The 19,534-nt window shown below is 39.3% G+C and overlaps 2 protein-coding genes across 2 annotated transcripts in view; both read right to left on the bottom strand.

Moving 5' to 3' along the window:
• Positions 1–4,293, bottom strand: part of npdc1b (neural proliferation, differentiation and control, 1b) — a 35,125-nt gene extending 30,832 nt beyond the window's left edge. Inside the window, exon 1 of the mRNA XM_042488977.2 lies at positions 3,905–4,293. Coding sequence (XP_042344911.2) covers positions 3,905–3,974 — 70 coding nt within the window. The 5' untranslated portion in view covers positions 3,975–4,293. The remainder of the gene's footprint in view (positions 1–3,904) is intronic.
• Positions 4,294–6,622: 2,329 nt separating this feature from the next.
• The window catches only part of niban2b (niban apoptosis regulator 2b), a 54,887-nt gene continuing 41,975 nt past the window's right edge, over positions 6,623–19,534 (bottom strand). The window contains exons 7-14 of the mRNA XM_042487875.2: positions 18,626–18,730; positions 17,204–17,366; positions 16,117–16,304; positions 15,611–15,766; positions 10,357–10,470; positions 9,466–9,573; positions 8,925–9,036; positions 6,623–8,611 (exon numbers count right to left, since the gene is read on the bottom strand). Coding sequence (XP_042343809.2) covers positions 7,518–8,611; positions 8,925–9,036; positions 9,466–9,573; positions 10,357–10,470; positions 15,611–15,766; positions 16,117–16,304; positions 17,204–17,366; positions 18,626–18,730 — 2,040 coding nt within the window. The 3' untranslated portion in view covers positions 6,623–7,517. The remainder of the gene's footprint in view (positions 8,612–8,924; positions 9,037–9,465; positions 9,574–10,356; positions 10,471–15,610; positions 15,767–16,116; positions 16,305–17,203; positions 17,367–18,625; positions 18,731–19,534) is intronic.

Here is a 19,534-nt window from a genome sequence, read left to right on the forward strand (position 1 = left end):
ACCGTTGCAACATAATACTCTCACAGGTGTGTGTGAGTCTAGACCATAGACTGTAAGAGTCCAGGACTGAGTCACCAGGACTGAGCCTGGACTAGGCTGGCCTTTTATAGAATTTCACATACTGTACTGTTTCTGTCTCTGGAGGTCTGCTTCTGCTCACAGAGCCACTAAAACCTGCTATGGATTAGTTTCCTATTGATCGGTGGAAGTCTGCTGTTTCTGCAAATTAAACAAACCTCAGTTCATCCATTAAATGAATTAATTTGACAGCACGAAGTACTTAATAATACAAACATGTAAGCACAAGTACATCACTTAATGTACAGAAAAGATCTAGTTTTCTTCCTCATTTGTTTCTATCTATATGAAACAACATGATTGACATTTCATACTCAGGTCATGTGGTAACAGCTAAATCATGCTGATGATACCCCAGTGACTCCAGCCACTGATGAAGATGAGATGACACTTAGAAAAAGTAAGTGGGCCTTGTAATAAATGCTTCTTGTCAAAGATTTTGTTCACAGTATTTTAAAGCTGCCCCTTGATACATTATTATCACAATACAACATTATTGCGATTTAAAAAATATGCTTTTTTCATATATTATTTTGAATATTTTGTCAAGCACTTTGCTGCACTGTTTTGAAAGGTGCTACATAAATAGTTGTAATTATTATTAATATTATTATTATCATTATTGCAATAACATGTATAACATGTATTGCAATATACTGTGATTTCTTTTTTCATTTTTAAAGTATGTCCCCAAAGGAAAACTTTGTCCATATTTGTTTTATCTAATACACAAAGGTTTTGAAGACAGTTTCTCACCTCAGTCTCTCAGTGCAGCAAAATGTGTTAAGTGGACAGAAAAAGTAAATAATTTTACTACACTAGTTGGCTATCAAATTATATAAATAATTTATATGATAATAAAAATGTTTGTTTTTGTTTATGTTTGTTTTGGGGGGGTGCCTATGTATTTAGTCATTCAAATGTTTTAAAAAATATTCATTATTCATTTTCTTCAATAAATACTTTGCATGTCTTGTTTTTATTTGTAACATTTCTTTATTTATTTGTTTATTGGAATTTTTTTATTTGTATTTCAGTGTATTTTAAACATCCTGGCTATATTTCAGAGCTGTGCCCGTCAGTTAGTGATCAGGATGGTTCCCTCTGCATTAAAGAATGTAATGTGTCCCTGTTTCAGTGTTTCAGTGTGTCCTGTTTCATACAGAAATGTCAAATTACGGACTAAAACACTGTGCCTGGTGCTGTGGTGGGATATCAAGAGAGTTTGCTCACATTACTTTGTTGATGAACATAATAAATGGCTTAATTGGGGGGGGGGCATGTGTGAATCTCAGGAAAAAACGTGACATTACACGGTCCCTCAGGTTGGTGACGGACAGCTCTTCAGCTCTGACAGCAAGAATGTGTTTGTGAGGAGAGCCAGACCACAGCTAACACCTCTGCTATGATAACTGACGCCATGGCACCACATCTTACCCACTAACATGCCCTGAAAACATTGTGTTCCATCCGCTTCTCTGGAACTGAATCATCCATTTCCCACCACACAGCCTAATGTGATTTCTGGTGAAGACTCTCCCGGCCAGACGCAACAGCATTCGTCACTGGGTGGCACCAAGCTACAATGACTATAATGACACTGGTTTTACTGGTTGTAATATACAAACATGGGCTCACATTAATATCTCATACTACTAACATGGAACCGTTCTGTTCCAGTTCCTCCATCCATTCGAAGTATTCAGAGCCTTTCAAAGGGGTATGCAGTAAGGGGTATGAGTGTGCTACTCACTGTCATCTTTTCCGTCATGAATACACAATAGAAACCCACAAAATGTTAAGAAAAGTAATGTTCTCACACCTATTTTCCTTATTAAACAGAGAATTACAACTGTACATGTTTTGATAGGCCTCGTTAACTTGCTGTAGATCATAACTCATTGAAACTCGACAAAAACAATATATGACTTATCCAAACCATCTTGGTTACTCTTGCTAGGAATCTAATTAGTAAGTCCACTGTTTCAACAAAAAACAGCTCCGGTTTGGTCAAAATAAATCCTTAATTCACCAAGATGCCATTATTCTCCAGTCTCTCTCTGCCTGCTGGCCACCAGCTGTTCACAGTCCTGTAACTTCTCCCTCCATTACTAGATGTGTCTTTCAGCTCAGCTACTCAGTTCCACCAGTAGAGATTAGAGACTGAGCTCTGTTGGTGCATGCTGTGCACTATATACAATGAGCTTAAAAGAAAGAGGAACACTTGTAGTTATGACAGTATTGCAAAACTTACATAACAACAGGGCCACACGGCATGCAAGAGCAATACATGTGCATTGTGTAACCTGTTGCTCTTTATTTCGGTGCCTGTGTAAACAGGTTAGAGCAGCATCACTGCCTGCGTGAGCAGCGCTTCTCAGCCACAGCATGGCTGGACTCAAATATTTGGCTATTCGGGTTGTTGATTTAGTTCTTAATTTAGACATTAAAACATTCTTTTTTTTTTTTTTTTTTTTGCAGAGGACGAATGCCATTTTAGTGTTTGTGATCCATCCTGCTACAATACATTAGCTTGCACAGCTTCATGAAAGAGTGGACTATTGGTCTTTAATTGTGAAAATGCAGTATATACAGCAGCAGGAAGCTCTACAGCAGCAGGCAGCTCTCCAGCAACAAACAGCTCTACAGCAGCAAACAGCTCTACAGCAGCAAACAGCTCTGCAGCAGCAAACAGCTCTACAGCAGCAGGCAGCTCTACAGCAGCAGGCAGCTCTACAGCAGCAAACAGCTCTACAGCAGCAGGCAGCTCTGCAGCAGCAAACAGCTCTACAGCAGCAGGCAGCTCTGCAGCAGCAAACAGCTCTACAGCAGCAGGCAGCTCTACAGCAGCAAACAGCTCTACAGCAGCAGGCAGCTCTACAGCAGCAGGCAGCTCTACAGCAGCAAACAGCTCTACAGCAGCAGGCAGCTCTGCAGCAGCAAACAGCTCTACAGCAGCAGGCAGCTCTACAGCAGCAAACAGCTCTACAGCAGCAGGCAGCTCTACAGCAGCAAACAGCTCTACAGCAGCAGGCAGCTCTGCAGCAGCGTTGCAACAACCAGTGTGAGCACCCCAAGCGTAAAAGATGCAGAAGTTGCATGTTGTCACGGTAACAAAATCTGTCCACAGACAGACATATAAGTCATCTTTACACATAGAGTGTGCTTAAGGGCTGCTATAAGTCCCTTCTTTACACTGTCATTGCATTTTTACTCAGGACCAAACAAAATCATCATGTCGCTGCAGTGTGTGATTTTAAATAGCATACTGGCATTGTGGAAGAAAAAGAGGAATAGTGGGTATGACATGTAATACAACAGCGTCAGCCACTTGTGTTACATATAACATACAGCCTCCTCAACAATAAATCTTACTCGGGGAATACAAGGTGTTTCAACCATCCCCACTCTCCCCTATACGATATAGGGCAAGATAAGGTCATGATAGACTCACTAAGCTGAGAACCATAAACACACCAACCTCACTGAAATATACTGTATAACCACAGGAGATCATCAATATTAGCACTTAATATCATTGGGTCATATTAGAGGCAATGAGGCTCTTCCAGAGAATAAATTAATACAGCCTACACAATACAGACAAAGCCCCCATAGCTGAGGTCACCATAAACTTCTGACAGAGGAACACATGTACACTCAATTGCAACAGCCACGTTACAGTAAAAAAAAAATCTTCTCTGGGGATTGGTAATATAGTCTATGTAAGAAAGGGTTAAAGGGTGATGCGCGACAGTTCAGGAGGCCCACCAGCCTGAGTATGACAGACACACTGACAAATAGACAGGTAGCAGCAGTTCCTTACCTGTCAGGCAGGTGCTCAGCGCCAACAGGGCCGCAAACACCGCAGCCTGGCCGAGCAGCGGGATCCGCATCCTGGACACAGCTCGGCTGAAGGGGGACACGGAGACCGACCGACTGAGGAGCAGGAGGCAGAGGAGGAGGCAGCGGCGGCGGAGGGGAGTCGGTGTTGCTCATTCCTCCATCCCCTGGTGCTGAGGGAGGAGAGGACTCAGGAAAGCGGAAAAAATGTCGACAACATAGGAAAAGAGTTCAGGAGGCGGTGCAGACGGCTGTGGTTGTCCGGAGCCTCGAGTGTGTTTGCCGCAGGGTGTCTGCTCTCCACCTCAGGCTGACAATATGGATGCACACCGTTGACTGGCTGAATGATTGGGGCTTCTGCTGCTGAGCTGTGGCACAGTCACGTAGGCGTGACGTCAACACGCTGCATCCCCCCTCCGTGCCGCCTTCAGGTGCCGCCGAAGATGAGACGCGTTCAAAGACAAACCCGACTAATTCTCAGTGTGGGGAATATATATATATATATATATATATATATATATATATATATATATATATATATATATATATATATATATATATATATATATATATATAAATTAGTTTTATTGTTTTTCACTCTAGTTATTTAATTCTCAATCTCTTAAAAAATAACAAAGCTATTTTTTGGGCTAAAAAAATCCACAGCAAAGTACTCATCCTTATGCAACACATTTTCAAATGTAGTTTTGTTTTGGGAACCTAAACTCTTATTTTCTTTTGTGGTATTTTTCTAACGACTACATTCACCTGAAAGCTATGGCTAACCCTTTATAAACTGGAGTAACATCACTTTCCTTGTACTGCTTCCAGACACCTTTCACAAGTATTTAAAACTTTGAGCCCTGAGGGTTTTTTTTTTCAGAAACACGGGAGAAAAAGGCAATGAGCAATGTAGAAATGATAAGAAATGTTCCAAAAAATGTTTTTAAAAAAATGTTTATATTCAAAATTGTGGTCCATTATTAGAATGTTTTTAGGCATTTTTCCCAGGTCATTTTCTTGATTTAAAAACAAACACCTACTTATATTTTTCTATTTATTTAATGATTTACTTACTAATAAATCTGGTAATTTATTTGTACTTTTCACCAATTTCATACTGGTTTTTGAGTCACTTCTTCTTAAATTGCTCACTTCCGCTTCCTGTATTTTTTGAAAGAAATCAGGCCAATTTGCCGAGTTTTCAGGTTTGAATTTATAAATTATGGGGCATTGTTGTAGATTAAACTACTAGTGAATTATTTTAAAATTAACTCCACCTTGTCCAACTACAACAATTAAAAGCCAGCCTGCTAACTTACTCATACATCAAAAAAGATATGATGATTGGTATACATTAGTATAATAATCACAAGGGGCATTTTTTCACGAGTGCTTTTTGCTATAAAAAGAAGTTTTATAATTAGGCTTTACTTAAGCACACCACAAGAGATCTCATTTCAGTAGGTAAGTGTAATACCTCTCATAGATAACTCTTCAGTAGTTTCTTGTGGCATAAACTGCATTATGTGACTTAACTGTTTATGGTAGATACACACAGCATATGCACTGCTTCTTGATGCATTCTTTACATTACACATTTGCAAAGCCTGTCCTGCCCAGGTCAATGAACTCTTTACTAATGGTAAAGTTACCACTGGTGTAGCTGCTGGCAGCATCCTGTAGGTTGATGCAAGGATGCTTCACACACATCTTCCCCACGGCAGCGCAGAAAACTTATTCAGTCAGCACAGCTTCAAGGTCGACAACCAAGATCAGTGTCACCAATTCAGTATTTGATCAAATGTCTCCCCTTCTGGCCTTTGAAGTTGAGTAATGGACAGAAAAGTGTATTTGCAGAGCATTATGATGTCACAGTAAGGTTGACCATTGACCTTTTGGATTTAAAATGTTTACGTGATCATTATATCCTATTGGACATTTGTGCAAAATGTTGTCATAATTAAGTGTATGAATGCTTGAGTTTTGGCCAAAAATGTGTTTTGTGAGGTTGCAGTGACCTTTGACCACCAAATTTTAATCATTTCATTCATGAGTCCAAGTGGCTGTTTTTGTCAAAATTGACAAAATTCCCAAGGTGTTCTTGACCTATCAAATTCAAGATAACAAGACTTGCAAATTGCACAGTATAAACTGCAGATATAAAATACAACTAATGGAAACACATCAATTAAAAAACAAACAAATTTATTACAAAAAAGTCTTTACGCTAACGTGAGCTGGTATTTCAGGTGATTGGAGAAAGCCGTATTTCACAAAACTGCAATAGACGCACTTTTTTGGCTTTTCTAGGTCACATGATGCTACGGCTATATGCTTGTCAGTAGGAACTGGCTCCCTCATGATGCTGCAGGAGCTACAAGGCCAAATGAATATTTAGGCAAAATTTGTCAACATTTCTATGAGATATTGCATTCACATGAATGAGAAAGACAAGGCCACGGTGACCTAGACCTTTGCCCTATGGCCACCAAAATCTAATCATTTCACTGTAGAGTCCAAGTGGACATTTGTCCAAATTTGAGGAAATTCCCACTAGATATTCTTGAAATATCATGCTCATAAGAATGGGAAATAGTACGGACAACCAGAAAACAAAATCTCCGCTATTGGCGTTGCAGAAACATAAAAACTACTACTCTCTCGAATAGTTACAAAAAAGACCACCACAACAAACTGATAATATTTAATTGATAATCATTTATTATCAATAACAGTCATATGTATCACACAAGTAAAAGAAATCTAAAAGTACAAAGGACAAGAAAGAGAGGGGGTGCTGAATAATAAATAAAATAGGGAGTGGACAGATCAGGTAAGGCACTTAGGAAATTATATAAAATTTTGTAAAAATGACAGTTTGGTAGCTCCCCAGTCCATACAACTATTTATACATAATATACAAAAGCTTACTTTATTAAGGGACAAACTCTAAATAGCGTTATTCCCACTAACACAAAATAAAGTCTTCAGATGTCAGTGTGTGCATCCTGACGATATATGGACTGTAATGGTGGGGAAAAAAGACTTTTAAGATTTTTGCACATTTTGAAAAGTAGTTTCTGTCAACTAATAAGTGAGTGTCCATTAACTGTATGTACACCAATGAATGCTGAAAAAAAAATCTAATTTCTGAAGGTTACACAGTAGTTCAACAAGATGCACTTCTACTAAATCCATTTCACCAAAGACACCTCCTCCACTGCAGTGTTCTTACAACTTGTCACATGTTTGTAACACACCATTATGGACTCGAGGTCACCCGCTGTGCTCACATTTCTACCAGGTGAAGAGAAACTAATGTGTGGAACTGAAGAGGACTGAAAGCTCAGAGTCTGCTGAGAATTTTCTGTCAGATGCAAAGTCGGGAAAACGATACAGAAAAACAAAATTTGACAAAATGACAATGGCACCTGAGCCCTGCTCGGTGAAAATTATCTGCTGCACGGGATGGCTGTGCCTGAAAATGGTGCAGAACTGCAAATGGATGTGGTTAAAACAGCATGAAGAGTCTTTCAATCTTTGTCAAATAAACAAAACAATAACAGAAGAAATCAATTTAGAAAATGGTTACATCACTGGTCTCTGGTCTTAGAGTCACTGGTTTTGGTCTCCGTTGCCGCTGGGATCTCCTCTGAGGGCTGTGTGGCCTCTGCGCTGGGGGCCGGGTTCTCCTCTAAAGGCTGTGGGGCCTCTGCGCTGGGGGCCGGGTTCGCCTCTAAAGGCTGTGGGGCCTCTGCGCTGGGGGCCAGGTTCTCCTCTGAGGGCTGTGGGGCCTCTGCGCTGGGGGCCAGGTTCTCCTCTGAGGGCTGTGGGGCCTCTGCGCTGCGGGCCAGTTTGTCCTCTGAGGGCTGAACGGCCTCTGTGTTGGGGGCCAGGTGCTCCTCTGAGGGCTGTGGGGCCTCTGTACTGAGGGCCACATCCTCCTCCTCGTCCTCCGCTCCTTCACTGCTGGGAGACTGGAAGCCGCTGTCGTCATGTGGAGGAGCAGGGAAGTCAGATGTGGCGTCTGGGAGGTTCTCTGCAGTCGCTTCTGTAGCTTCAGATGGGATTTCCTCGGACGGTGGTGGTGGCGGCAGTGCTTCCTCTAACTCCTCCTGGTTGGAGGGTGGTTGCTGCCCCACCACGGGCATGCTATCCCCTCCTGGACCTTTCTCCTCTACGGCTGGAGCACTTTCTGGAGCAGATTTAACCTCAGATGGGACTTCTTCTTTCCCCTGCTTGTCTGGTTTGGCTTCTTCCTTCAAGACTGAACCATTTGACATGTCCAGAGGGTTCTCTGAAGCTTTGGGACTCACAGATTTATTCTCGTCAGATTTACCATCAGATTCTCCATCTGTCTCCTCCTCTCCTTCCTCCTCTGGGATGTCATTTACGCCGGGCACCTCCACACATGACTCGTTTGGCAGGACTGGGGAGCCTTCCACCTGGATCATAGACACTACCTGCTTCATCCTCCTCCTCTTCTGGGAGTCTCCACCTTCACCCTGAGCATCACCCTCAGAGTCCTCCCCTGCTCCATCCGCCTCCTCCTGGGCTCCTCCGTACTCCCCGGCCCAGTCGATGGAGGGGTTTTCTCCCAGTAGGTGCAGGCTGGGGTCGCTGTTGCTGAGGACGATGCTGTCCCTGTACAGGTTGTGTCTTCTCTGGACTGCCGCCTCCTTCACAGCTGCAGATAGAAGAGGTTCAAACGTTGTCAGAAATCGGAACACTGTAATGTATATATGTATATATATGTACAAGTTTTTGTATTGTCAGAAATTAAAAAATATTAAAAAATATACAAATAATAAATTAAAGGGGGGACTTTTTCTTTTTTTTCTTTTCAATTTAAGTTAGACAAAAAGGATTGTTTTTGATTGGCTCCCGATTACATTTTCCACCCAGTAATAACCAAAGAGCTCAGTAACGCTGAATCCAGATCCACTGTATGATGACTTTGTGAGTGCAAAAACAGACAGGAGGAGAAATAAAGGACTGACCCATCATGATGTCCTTCATGACCGAGTGCAGCACCACCTCCTCAAAGATGTTCTCCACCAGAATGAAACGGGAAAAGTCCTCAAAGATCAGCTCCTGGAAGCGCGGCAGCTCCTGGCGATCACAACAACAGTTAAAAGATTTTAGCATCTCAATTCCATTCTTTTTTCTTTTCTCGTTATATATCTCTTTCTTAACGTCACAGGATGTGACATATTTAGGAAAATCACTTTTAAATGTATATGTTTTTTTTTTGTCTCATTTTATCAAAGGTTTTCTCCAAATACCAATGAGGGTAGTGGAATCTAGATGGTCACACTGCCATCTGTTGGACACACAGTATTACTACATGTCATTATGTCTTCACCTGGAACTAGATGAAATGAAAAAAAAAACAAACACAACACCTGGTACAGTTTAAGGCTGCACAGAGAACACACAAATATTATTGCTAACACATTTTTGGATATTCTAAAATAATAACTTAATTAATATATTTCCATTAATGTTGAGATTTACGAGACATAGTGCTGTGAGACTCACTGAGGCACAGGAGGGGCTGAGCTGCTTCAGCATGTAGGGGATGAAGATCTGGAGGAGAGCCTCACGGAAAAAACGCTTCCTCACTGTGCTGCTGTCATAGTCAAATTTCTGATCCGGAAAAAAAAGTAGAAAAAAAAAAAAAACACAGAAAAGTTATTATTACCACCACAGCAGTCTTTTAAGAATTTTCTTCTGCTTCTTTTCAAAACTAAAAGGTGCTATCTCCTCTTTCAAAATGACAGCTGACACCAGAGCAGGACACTTCACCAGTGGTGGAGTGTAAATAAATACATTAACTCTTTTGTCTGTATATAATTTTACAATGTCGGATGCTTATATGAAACTTGGCCAAAGTTTCAAAAAATGAGGTAAATGTATGTAAAAGTAATTCCTCTGAGCAGCATCCTCAGGTTTCAGACCACTCTAATTGCAACTTCTACTTTAGAGACAAGCTGCAACAGATATCTTTATATGGTCAACTACAATAGGCACCTTACTGCATGCCTTACATTACATAGCCTACACTGCTACATTTGACCTTATGCAAACATCAGTGGGCTGGTTTCCATTAGACCTGTGTAAAATTTAAGTGATATTTTCGAAATGTCGATAAAACACAATTGCGAGATGACTGTGTTTCCATTAAGTATCATTTTCCTGCTGGAAAACGTCGGGCTGTGAAGACTTTTGTTAAGAAGCTTTGCACTGTCACACTATTGTGGCTTACTGGGGCACTTTAATAAAATGAAGCTATTGTTGACAGTCAGAAAGGACAGCGGTCCAGTGTAATCTTTCTGCTTCCATTATGATGACCTACAAGTCTGCTGTGTGTGTGTGTGTGTGTGTGTGTGTGTGTGTGTGTGTGTGTGTGTGTGTGTGTGTGTGTTTTACCTTAATGACTCGGTCCTGGCAGCGCTGGATGGTCTTGCAGAGCTCCTCTGTACCCTGAGACTCCAGACTCTGATGAAGGATCTGCTCAAATGTGTACACTGCATGGTCCATTTGCTGTGGACACACACACATACAGAAAGTGTTACCAAATTTGATTGACTGTTGTTGATATGTATCAGGAAAAGATAAATGGAAATGATTTGCAAGTTTTTAAATAAACATTTTCAAGTGAAATAAACAAATACAAATAAGCCAATAACATATAAAATGGTTATACGTACACACACACACACACACACACACACACACACACACACAAAAACACATAATAATGAACCTTTCAGGTGAGTTCATAAATCATTCACAGTTCACAATTCATTCAAAGTTCATGGGTTGATAAACAGAGCAATTTTATGTTACATGATACATTTATGTTTTTATAAGTTAGCAGGTGAGACAAATAGAGAATAAGAAAAGGAAAAAAAAAGTCCTTTATGTTACATACATAATGTATTTCTCCCATCTTTCCTTAAATAGATGCGTTTGGTTTCTTCTTCATTTCATATATTTCACTCACAAGATCTTTCCATTAATAATTATTATTCCAGTTTCTTGTTTTTTTTTTTTAAATGTATTGCTACCCTTATCATGTAAACAAATTCAAGTCTTTCTTCTCAATTTCTTTTGGTATTATTGATATGTTTTTTCTGTTATTACAACAGTATATTCTGAGGAGAATTATTGCAATATTATAATCTGCAGCTCAAACTTTGTAACATATGTAAGTGGTGACTGTCACATACTGACTGATATAGGTAAGAATATCCTATACAATGTCCATGCAATCAAAGGTTTAAATATAGAAATGCACTCTCCCCATCACGCTGTCTCTGTCCCTTGATGTGCCTGGACACAAATTTGATCTCCTCTTATTTTCTGTTCTCCTACTTTACTGAATAACCCGTTGGAGGGCGCTCACCTCCCCACAGTTCCACCCTGCCTGCAGCCGTCAGCACAAGCTGAACCCTGTTCAACCTCTCCACTGACTCTGAGCAGAGGGAAGCAACAGTACTTTGTTTCTTTAAAGTAAACTGACATGGAAGTAAATGACATTACCTCACACCACGGGATTTCTTCTCCTGTTCTAAAAATACATCAACTATTAGAAAGGAAACACTAAAGTTCATGTTTAAGTCTCAAACTGCAGTGAACTGGCTTGATTTCTTTCAAAAACAAGGGAGGAAATAACCTGAAATTTAGGGAAAAAAGAAAAAAAAGCTAACAAAACAAGACAAAAAAACAAATTTATAGATAGATAAAATACTGAATAAATACAATTTTAAAAATAAATAAATAAAACCAATTTACTCATGTTTCGTCTGAATGCAGCACAAAAAAAACAATGTCATTCCAGATTTCAAAGGGTTAACAGAGTTTCTGGAAAACAGCGTTGACTGAAACTGGACACAAAGAACATCATGATACCGCACAGTGAGTACACATATGTGTGTGTGTGTTTGTTTGTTTGTTTGTTTGTTTGTTTGTGTTTGTGTGTGTGTGTGTGTGTGTGTGTGTGTGTGTGTGTGTGTGTGTGTGTGTGTGTGTGAGGTGCTCCAGCTAACAAGTTAGAAACCAGTAGAAAGCAGCATGATGAGAATAGATAATTCTTTCTGAAAAAAACACAAAGTAATATAATAAGCAACAGTAGAAACAAACCAAAAAAACAATATGTAATAAACAGACAGGCTGAATTCACATTACTGCACTGAGGATGCATGGTTTGGTGCATACTGATATTACATGAGTGATGACTGTCAGTTTTGGTGTGTGTGGTCAGCTGGCAGCAGAGCTGGTTGTAAACTCTGATAGCAGCAGGAAGGAAGGAGCTGCATTATCTCTGCCTCACACGCTGCGAGTAAAACAGTATATCAGTGTTGGTGCTGCCCTGTGCTGTCAGAGCCTTCCTGCATATTCTCCATTACAAACGATAGATTAGCCTTCGTTCTGCTTTCTCCCAACACTTCCACTGGGCCAACGGAGCATCCCAGCACAGATCTGGCCTTCTAATCAATCTGTTAAAGGGATAGTTCTGATTTTTTTAAAGTGGGTTTGAATGTGGCGCTTATTGTTAGTCAGTGTATCACATACAGTGCATGGCGGATGGCTCTCTGTTTGGATTTACAGGCTGGAGTACTGCCACGGGAGCTATGCAATGTACTGCTGTGAAGGCGACAGCAACAAAGTGCATTTTAGCCACCTAAAAAATCAATAACATTTTAAGTGTACGCTAAATATGAAGAATTTTCACTACTTTGTTTAACCATCAGACAGCCCGTTCCGATGGAAAAGCAGTTACCGGCTTCAGTTCTCCATCTACTCTCTTATTAACCAAATCCATTAACCAATAACCAAATCCTTCAAACCTTCTCAAACTCGGTGCTAACTAATTTTGAACAATGATTGAGCGCTGCTTGGGCGGAGACAGATGGTATTTTGTGACAGCACATCATTGGATCACGCCGCAAAAAGGGCACAAAGTTGCATGTCCCAAGAAGTACTGATCAAAGCCAATCGGAGCTGGAGCTGACATATACCTGTGTGTGCTGCAGTCCTTTCATCCTGAGTATGAATGCTGATTTTAACCATTCCCATTAAATACAATAGCCAGATTTAAGCAGGTTTTAGTGGGGGTTTTTTTGGAAAGGAATTTAAGATCTCAGTTCTGAGAAAGCAAAACATAACGTAACAGCTATTTTGTAGTCAGAAAACACACTCAAACTATCTTCTTGGTGGCAAACTTAAAGATCGCATCTTAGGAAATTTGTAAAATTGGCTCTTTGATTGTTCAAGCATGTATTTATAATTTTTAGGATTACAATATAATGGTATTGACAGGTAGCATCTGTTTAGCACTTTAACATGCCATTTATCTCATTTTGACAAGGACTGAGGCTAATGTTATTTTTCCTTATTTTTACATATTTGTATTTTCAAGTGCTCTTGAAGTTGCATTTTATAACTGTATTCTCTCATGCTACAAAGGGACATTTTGAAGTTGACAATGGAAGTTCATTCTTGGCCTTGGATCATTAACGTTGAAGATCTTAATATCGACAACTTTGTGTATAAAGTGATCAGAAAAGCTGGAGCTGGAGTTTTCCCAACTGTCATTGAAATGTAAATGTTCAAATAATGATCATTTTTGAGGATTTGGACTGCGTTTACAGTGTAGGACTTGAGCAAGTATCTGTGGTTTCCAAAGAGTACTTGAACTGTGAATGACCCCCTTCCACTGGCCCCGGGCCCTACTGAGGAAGTCATGATTAAGTGATTTCTCTATGGGGGTGCCCTCTTTTGGATCTCTTCCCTGAGACAGTGTTCCTGTTGTGAAGGTAGGACACACATACAGACTACATGTTCAGTGGCGTTTATCTCCATTCCAAGGTGGAAACCGTTGTGTTTCACCTAAATTATTTAATATCTCTATTAGATTTTCATCCATTCTGCACTGATTTTATTAAAACTAAAACTGCATTTGAAACACACTGCACTGCCAGACTTTCTCTGGCTGAGACAGTTTCAAAAACGGTTATAAACTATTTTTTTAAGTGGTGTCTGTCCATGCAAACAGTTTTGGTTTTATTTGCACAGGTTTGTTAGATAACTGCCTCAAAGAATTCCTGTGGGATTCTGTAGGGATGGGAGTCAATAGCAATCATATTCATCTTGTTAACCCTTTGAAACCTGAGGTGACGTCACTTTCCTCGTGCTGCTTTCAAATGCCTTACACAAGTACTTAAACCTTTGAACCCAGAGCAAGTTGGAGTGATTGTTTTCAAAAACATGGGAAAAAGGCAATGAGCACTTTGGTAATACATGTTTCACAACTTGTAAGAAATTCAGCAAATTATTTTATAAAAGCTAGGTAACATAAATAATATTACAAAATTATTAAAAATTGTTAAGCTTTTTTAAAACATTTTACTAATTTCAGGAAAATTTCTTGAACTTAAAAAAAAAAAAAAAATATATATATATATATATATATATATATATATATATATATATATATATATATATATATATAAAATTTTATTTTATTTCACTTTTTGCTCGTTTTTGGGCTATTCCCAGGTCGTCCCAGGTTTCTTCTTTCATTGCTCATTGCCCTCTTACCATGCTTTTAAAAGAATTGAAGCCTGTTTGCTCAGGTATCAAAGGGTTGATGGGATAGCATAGGGAAAAAAAAGTCATAATGAGCGAGGAGGTCTGGAATCATACCAGCAATATTGAATTTTAGACTAAAAAACATAACCTGAACTAACCTCGGATTTTGCCCAAAGCTGTATGTTCTTAGTGAGCCACAAATGATATCTCACTGTGGAACCAGGGACTTCACTGAGACCAGTATAACGGTGGGAAAACAAACTAGAATGAGAATCTGGAGGAAACAAAGTGAGCACTCTTTTTAGGGAGTGCTTCACAGAGTTGGCAAAGTTGCATCATAAGAACAAATCTCTTTCAGCTGTTTGGACAGGACTGAGAGATATGTGGTGAAGTGGAGAGACCACATGGAGGACAAAGCTGACATGGACAGACCTTGAAGTAAATCCCACACCATGTGCATGAAACTCACTTGCATCACTTCATCCACTTTTTGGGTGACAGAGATAATCGGCTGCTTGTAGATCAGAGTAGATCGTGGTGCACATCTATGTAGGAATATGGATTTGATTTGTTTTTGTTGTTAATGTTTATACTATTTACATATTTTTAATCATGTTTTTTGTTATATATATATATATGTGTGTGTGTGTGTGTGTGTGTGTGTGTGTGTGTGCCATAAAAAGTTCAATGAAATGTTAATGAAAAAATATTGAGCTATTGACTGTGACAAAATAATAATAAAAATAATGGAGGTAGACACTGTGACAACCCCTACTGGTTTGTGGACTGTCAAAATAAAATCTGAACGGGTGAGTTATAAAAATCATCCCCCGTACAGTTGTCATGACTGTGGATATGCTCCAGACTGTAAACATGTTGGTTCTGCCGTAAATTGGGCTTTTTACCATGGCTGTCTGTAGGGACTGACCATGTGGCAACCTCAGCGGCTCAACAATGAAGCCAAAACACAAATGCCAAAAACTGCAGTTCCTCTAAGGGCCACTGGAGGGTGGCTCCAAAAGTGAGTGAATCAAAGCCCAATCTTAAAAGCAAAGGGATGTAAGTACTAGCAGTGTTAGAGTGTCACCTCTCTCATGAGGATCTGAGCCCTCTGGACAAACACTGAGGGGCTGGAGACGTCAAACCTCTGCTGCAGACCCTCCAGACTCAGCGGCTCCATCTTCTCATAGCAGCTCTGCATCTTGACCGGATGGAAGGCCAGCATGGAGATCTTCTCCATGTGCTGCGGAGGGGACAGGAGGGAAGGAGGGAGATTATTTCTACAACAAATAGTTTTATGTTATTTGTACTTCTGTTTCACAAACAATACTGAACTATTGAATTCAGGGGTGTAAGTAAACACAGTAAGACTGCATAGGGGCCTGTGTATTCTATAGTTCTATATATTGTTAGGTTTTAATTTTTAGCACTCCCCCATGTGTGTTTGAGCTGCATTTTCTGCATGAAAGGTGCTATACTTCTTCTTCTTCTTCTTCTTCTTCTTCTTCTTCTTCTTCTTCTTCTTATTATTATTATTATTATTATTATCATTATTATTATTAAGAATATGATCCTCCCCCTCCACCTTCTCACCTGTGCAATGGTCTCCTTGGTACCCTCATTGAGGGTGTTCTTGCTCATGTCCACTAGCTCCCTGAAGAATACGTCGCGGACCTCAGAGAAGCCTCGACTGGTGGGCTCCATCAGGGCGTCCAGGATGGAACTGATGTAGGGCTGGATACTCACCTTCAGCAGTTTCTCCGCTTTAGGGAGAACCACCTCTGTGGGGGAATGAGAAACACAAGAGGAGGTCAATATGTAGAGTTTGGAAAAACCTGTCCTTTGTTCTGTCACTTTAAAAATACTGGTAATTTAAGCAGAACTATGTCACTTTTAAAGGAAGAAATGTGTGTTTTTCTACTGAACAGAGCCCAGTTTTATTAAGTGCCAATGGCTCATAGGGATATGCAAGATGATTCTGTGTGTAAATAAATGTCCACCTACTGTGTATTTGTAGGTGATTTTAACATAAACAACTGTAAATTATCTCATTCTTTTTGCATTTAAGCAATGCATTAATAAGCTTTTTTGAGTGTCTTTAATTTGGGAATTAAAAATTGGATTTTAAAACAGAGCTGCAAACTTAAATTTTAAAAGGCTTTAAATTTTACTTTTTGTTACTATCATATATCATATTGTTACCTGTCATATTTAACAAATTGTCTGCTGCTTCTACATTTACAGTTTATATTTCATAATTGTTTTAATTAAAAAAAGCTCTAGTTAATGTAAGGTAATGAAAGCAATGTAGAACTTAAAGACCAAATCTTGTCCCAAACACAAAAAGAGTTGCAATGACAGAACTTATTACCATCTTACCATCATCCTCAGAAAATGTCATGGTTTCACAGTATTACCTAATTATTATTATTATTATTACAACAATTATTATTATTACTATTTTTATTATTATCATCATTATCAGTTACAATAACCATTAAAGGATTAAAAACAGAGGTGCTTTTTCAATTACGCAAACAGTCTGTGATGAAAAGTTAATGTGCACTCACAGGTGAGACTCTCCATCCGGATACATTTTTTTCCAACATCAGACCATCAGACAGGCTGAATGAGGCATAATAACCAGGGATCAAATTAAAGGAGGCCACCTCCCTCTTACCTCTGATCTTGTTGGTGACGTGCTCTTTGGAGGTGATGATCTGGTCCATGTCAGTGCGTATGGAGGCCTCCAGAGAGGAGCAGGACGCCTCACACCTCTGCAGCACCGCCTCATAGTGGGCCTGACACTGCCCCTGCACCAGGCTGTACACAGCATCACTGATCTGCAACCATGGCATGACACACACATGTGAAATATACACATGGGACTCTTATCAACACCCACAATATTTGCACGCAACATCACATGCTATCATAAAGTGCATTTAGTAATTTTACGTCTAATCACTATTATAATATGACATGCTATTGTTACCGTTATTGCTGTGCATCTCTCTCTCTTTCTTTTTTGTGATTACTGTAAATCAAATGTTAATTATTCAATGTATTGCACATCTGTCCGTCCTGGAAGAGGGATCCCTCCTCAGTCGCTCTTCCTGAGGTTTCTTCCATTCTTTTTCCCTGTTGCAGGGTTTTTTGGTTTTTGTCTTTCCTTAGACCATGTGAGGGTCTAAGGGCAGAGGGATGTCGTATGCTGTAAAGCCCTCTGAGGCAAACTGTGTTTTGTGATAATGGGCTTTATAAATAAAACTGAACTGAACTGAACTGAATTGAAATCACAACCTCCTCTTCCTTTCAAACTGAATCCTCTGCAGTACTTGTTTTTTTTTCTTTAGTTTGGAGTTGGACATACTAGCCTCCTCATCCTGCCTGTCTGCATTTAGAAAAGTAACAAACAAGCAGGGAATTTTAAAAATGATTCATTAATATTTATAAACTGACAACATAAAGAGTGGCTGGTACCATCACTCGTTAGTTATATTCAAATGTAGACATCAGCCACTCAGTTATATCCTCCTTTAATTATAATTGATTATAAAGTAATCAAGTTGTTCATAAAACTGTTTTTTGGTTTAAAAAAGTCATTAAGCTGAACTTTTGATATGACACAGGTGTGTTTGACCATGTTTTTGACTTTATTATCACCTGTATTATTTATTTTGAGGCCTGAAAGTCACAGCTGAAGACCTCTCTTCTTCTAAGTGTTTTTATGTGTGATTCATGTACTCTATTTTGAGTTGTGATGCTGCTTTTGCTTTTCTTTGCGCAATATTTCTCCTTTTGTGATGTTATTGCTGTATTGTCTTGTCTCTTTGTACAGCACTCTGTAACCTAGGTTTTGAAAGGTGCTAAAAAGTAATGTATTACTTACTTACAGTATTATTTATTATTGCCCGTGTCCTAAATGCTGTTTTTGATTCTTTAAAAATAATAATTAATTCTTATGATTATTTCATGGCATTGGAAACATTAGTAAGATAATCAAGATCTGAAGCATCGACTGCTAAGGGGTTGAACTGAATAAAATTGTCTTTTTTATTTGGCTCGCACAACCTGGAATATGTGTGGAGTGGTGTCTTACCAGCATCCAGTTCCTCTGCCTCTCATGCAGTTTGCCTTTAAGGCGTGGCGAGATGAGCTCCCGCAGCTCGGGGAGGAGGCGCTCCATCACCAGGTTAGACAGGATCTACAGACACACAAAAACACACAGCTCATAGGACACGATCACTATCATCTCACCCACCACATATGCATGTTCAAATCAGTAAAGTGATGTAACTGGACTTTTCCACCAGTAACTCAAGCACTTTGGTTGATGCAGGTTCAACCTTTGGCTTCTTTGCACTGCACATAGAGTTTGACATGTGTCCTGTATACCCGGCTAAAACTCAAGCAAAGAAAACTCATAACATACCGTTAATCATCGAAATTAATTGACTAATTTATCAAGGAGGATAAAATGCATGAATCAGAGATTTTTTTTTTTAAATCCGTGCATTCCTCCTCCATGTCAAACATGGTGCCTATATTACCAACAATGCAACACAGTCGCCGACTTTATAGCTCAATATTGCGAAATAAAACTATGTATACTGTAATAAAGAATTGTTTTTTATATTACATATGCAAGAAGTCAGAGTAGCATCAGTACTTCAAGTAAAAAGTGCTCTCTAATGGCTTCAGCTGTGTGTCTGCTTATATTTCCTGATACGAAACAAAAAAGGAAGACAGTGTGTGATACAGTGAGTCACACATGTACACTGACACACACATGCATGCACAGTATGTTCTTTTAAAACACGATAATGATACAGTGTAGCTGAATAAATTACCAGACAGAAATTAACACTGGTGTGTATTAAAAATACTGTGATATTTTAAAGCAAATACCTCATTACTAGTACTGTATATAATGATATTTCGGTGTTCGGCATGAACACAACATAACAAGAACTTGCAGGCCCCAAAAAATATGACAGTTGAAATATAT

This window comes from Plectropomus leopardus, chromosome 4, assembly GCF_026936395.1.
Source record: "Plectropomus leopardus strain MGB_pleo_1.0 chromosome 4, ASM2693639v1, whole genome shotgun sequence".
In the NCBI taxonomy this organism is placed as follows: Eukaryota; Metazoa; Chordata; class Actinopteri; order Perciformes; family Serranidae; genus Plectropomus; species Plectropomus leopardus.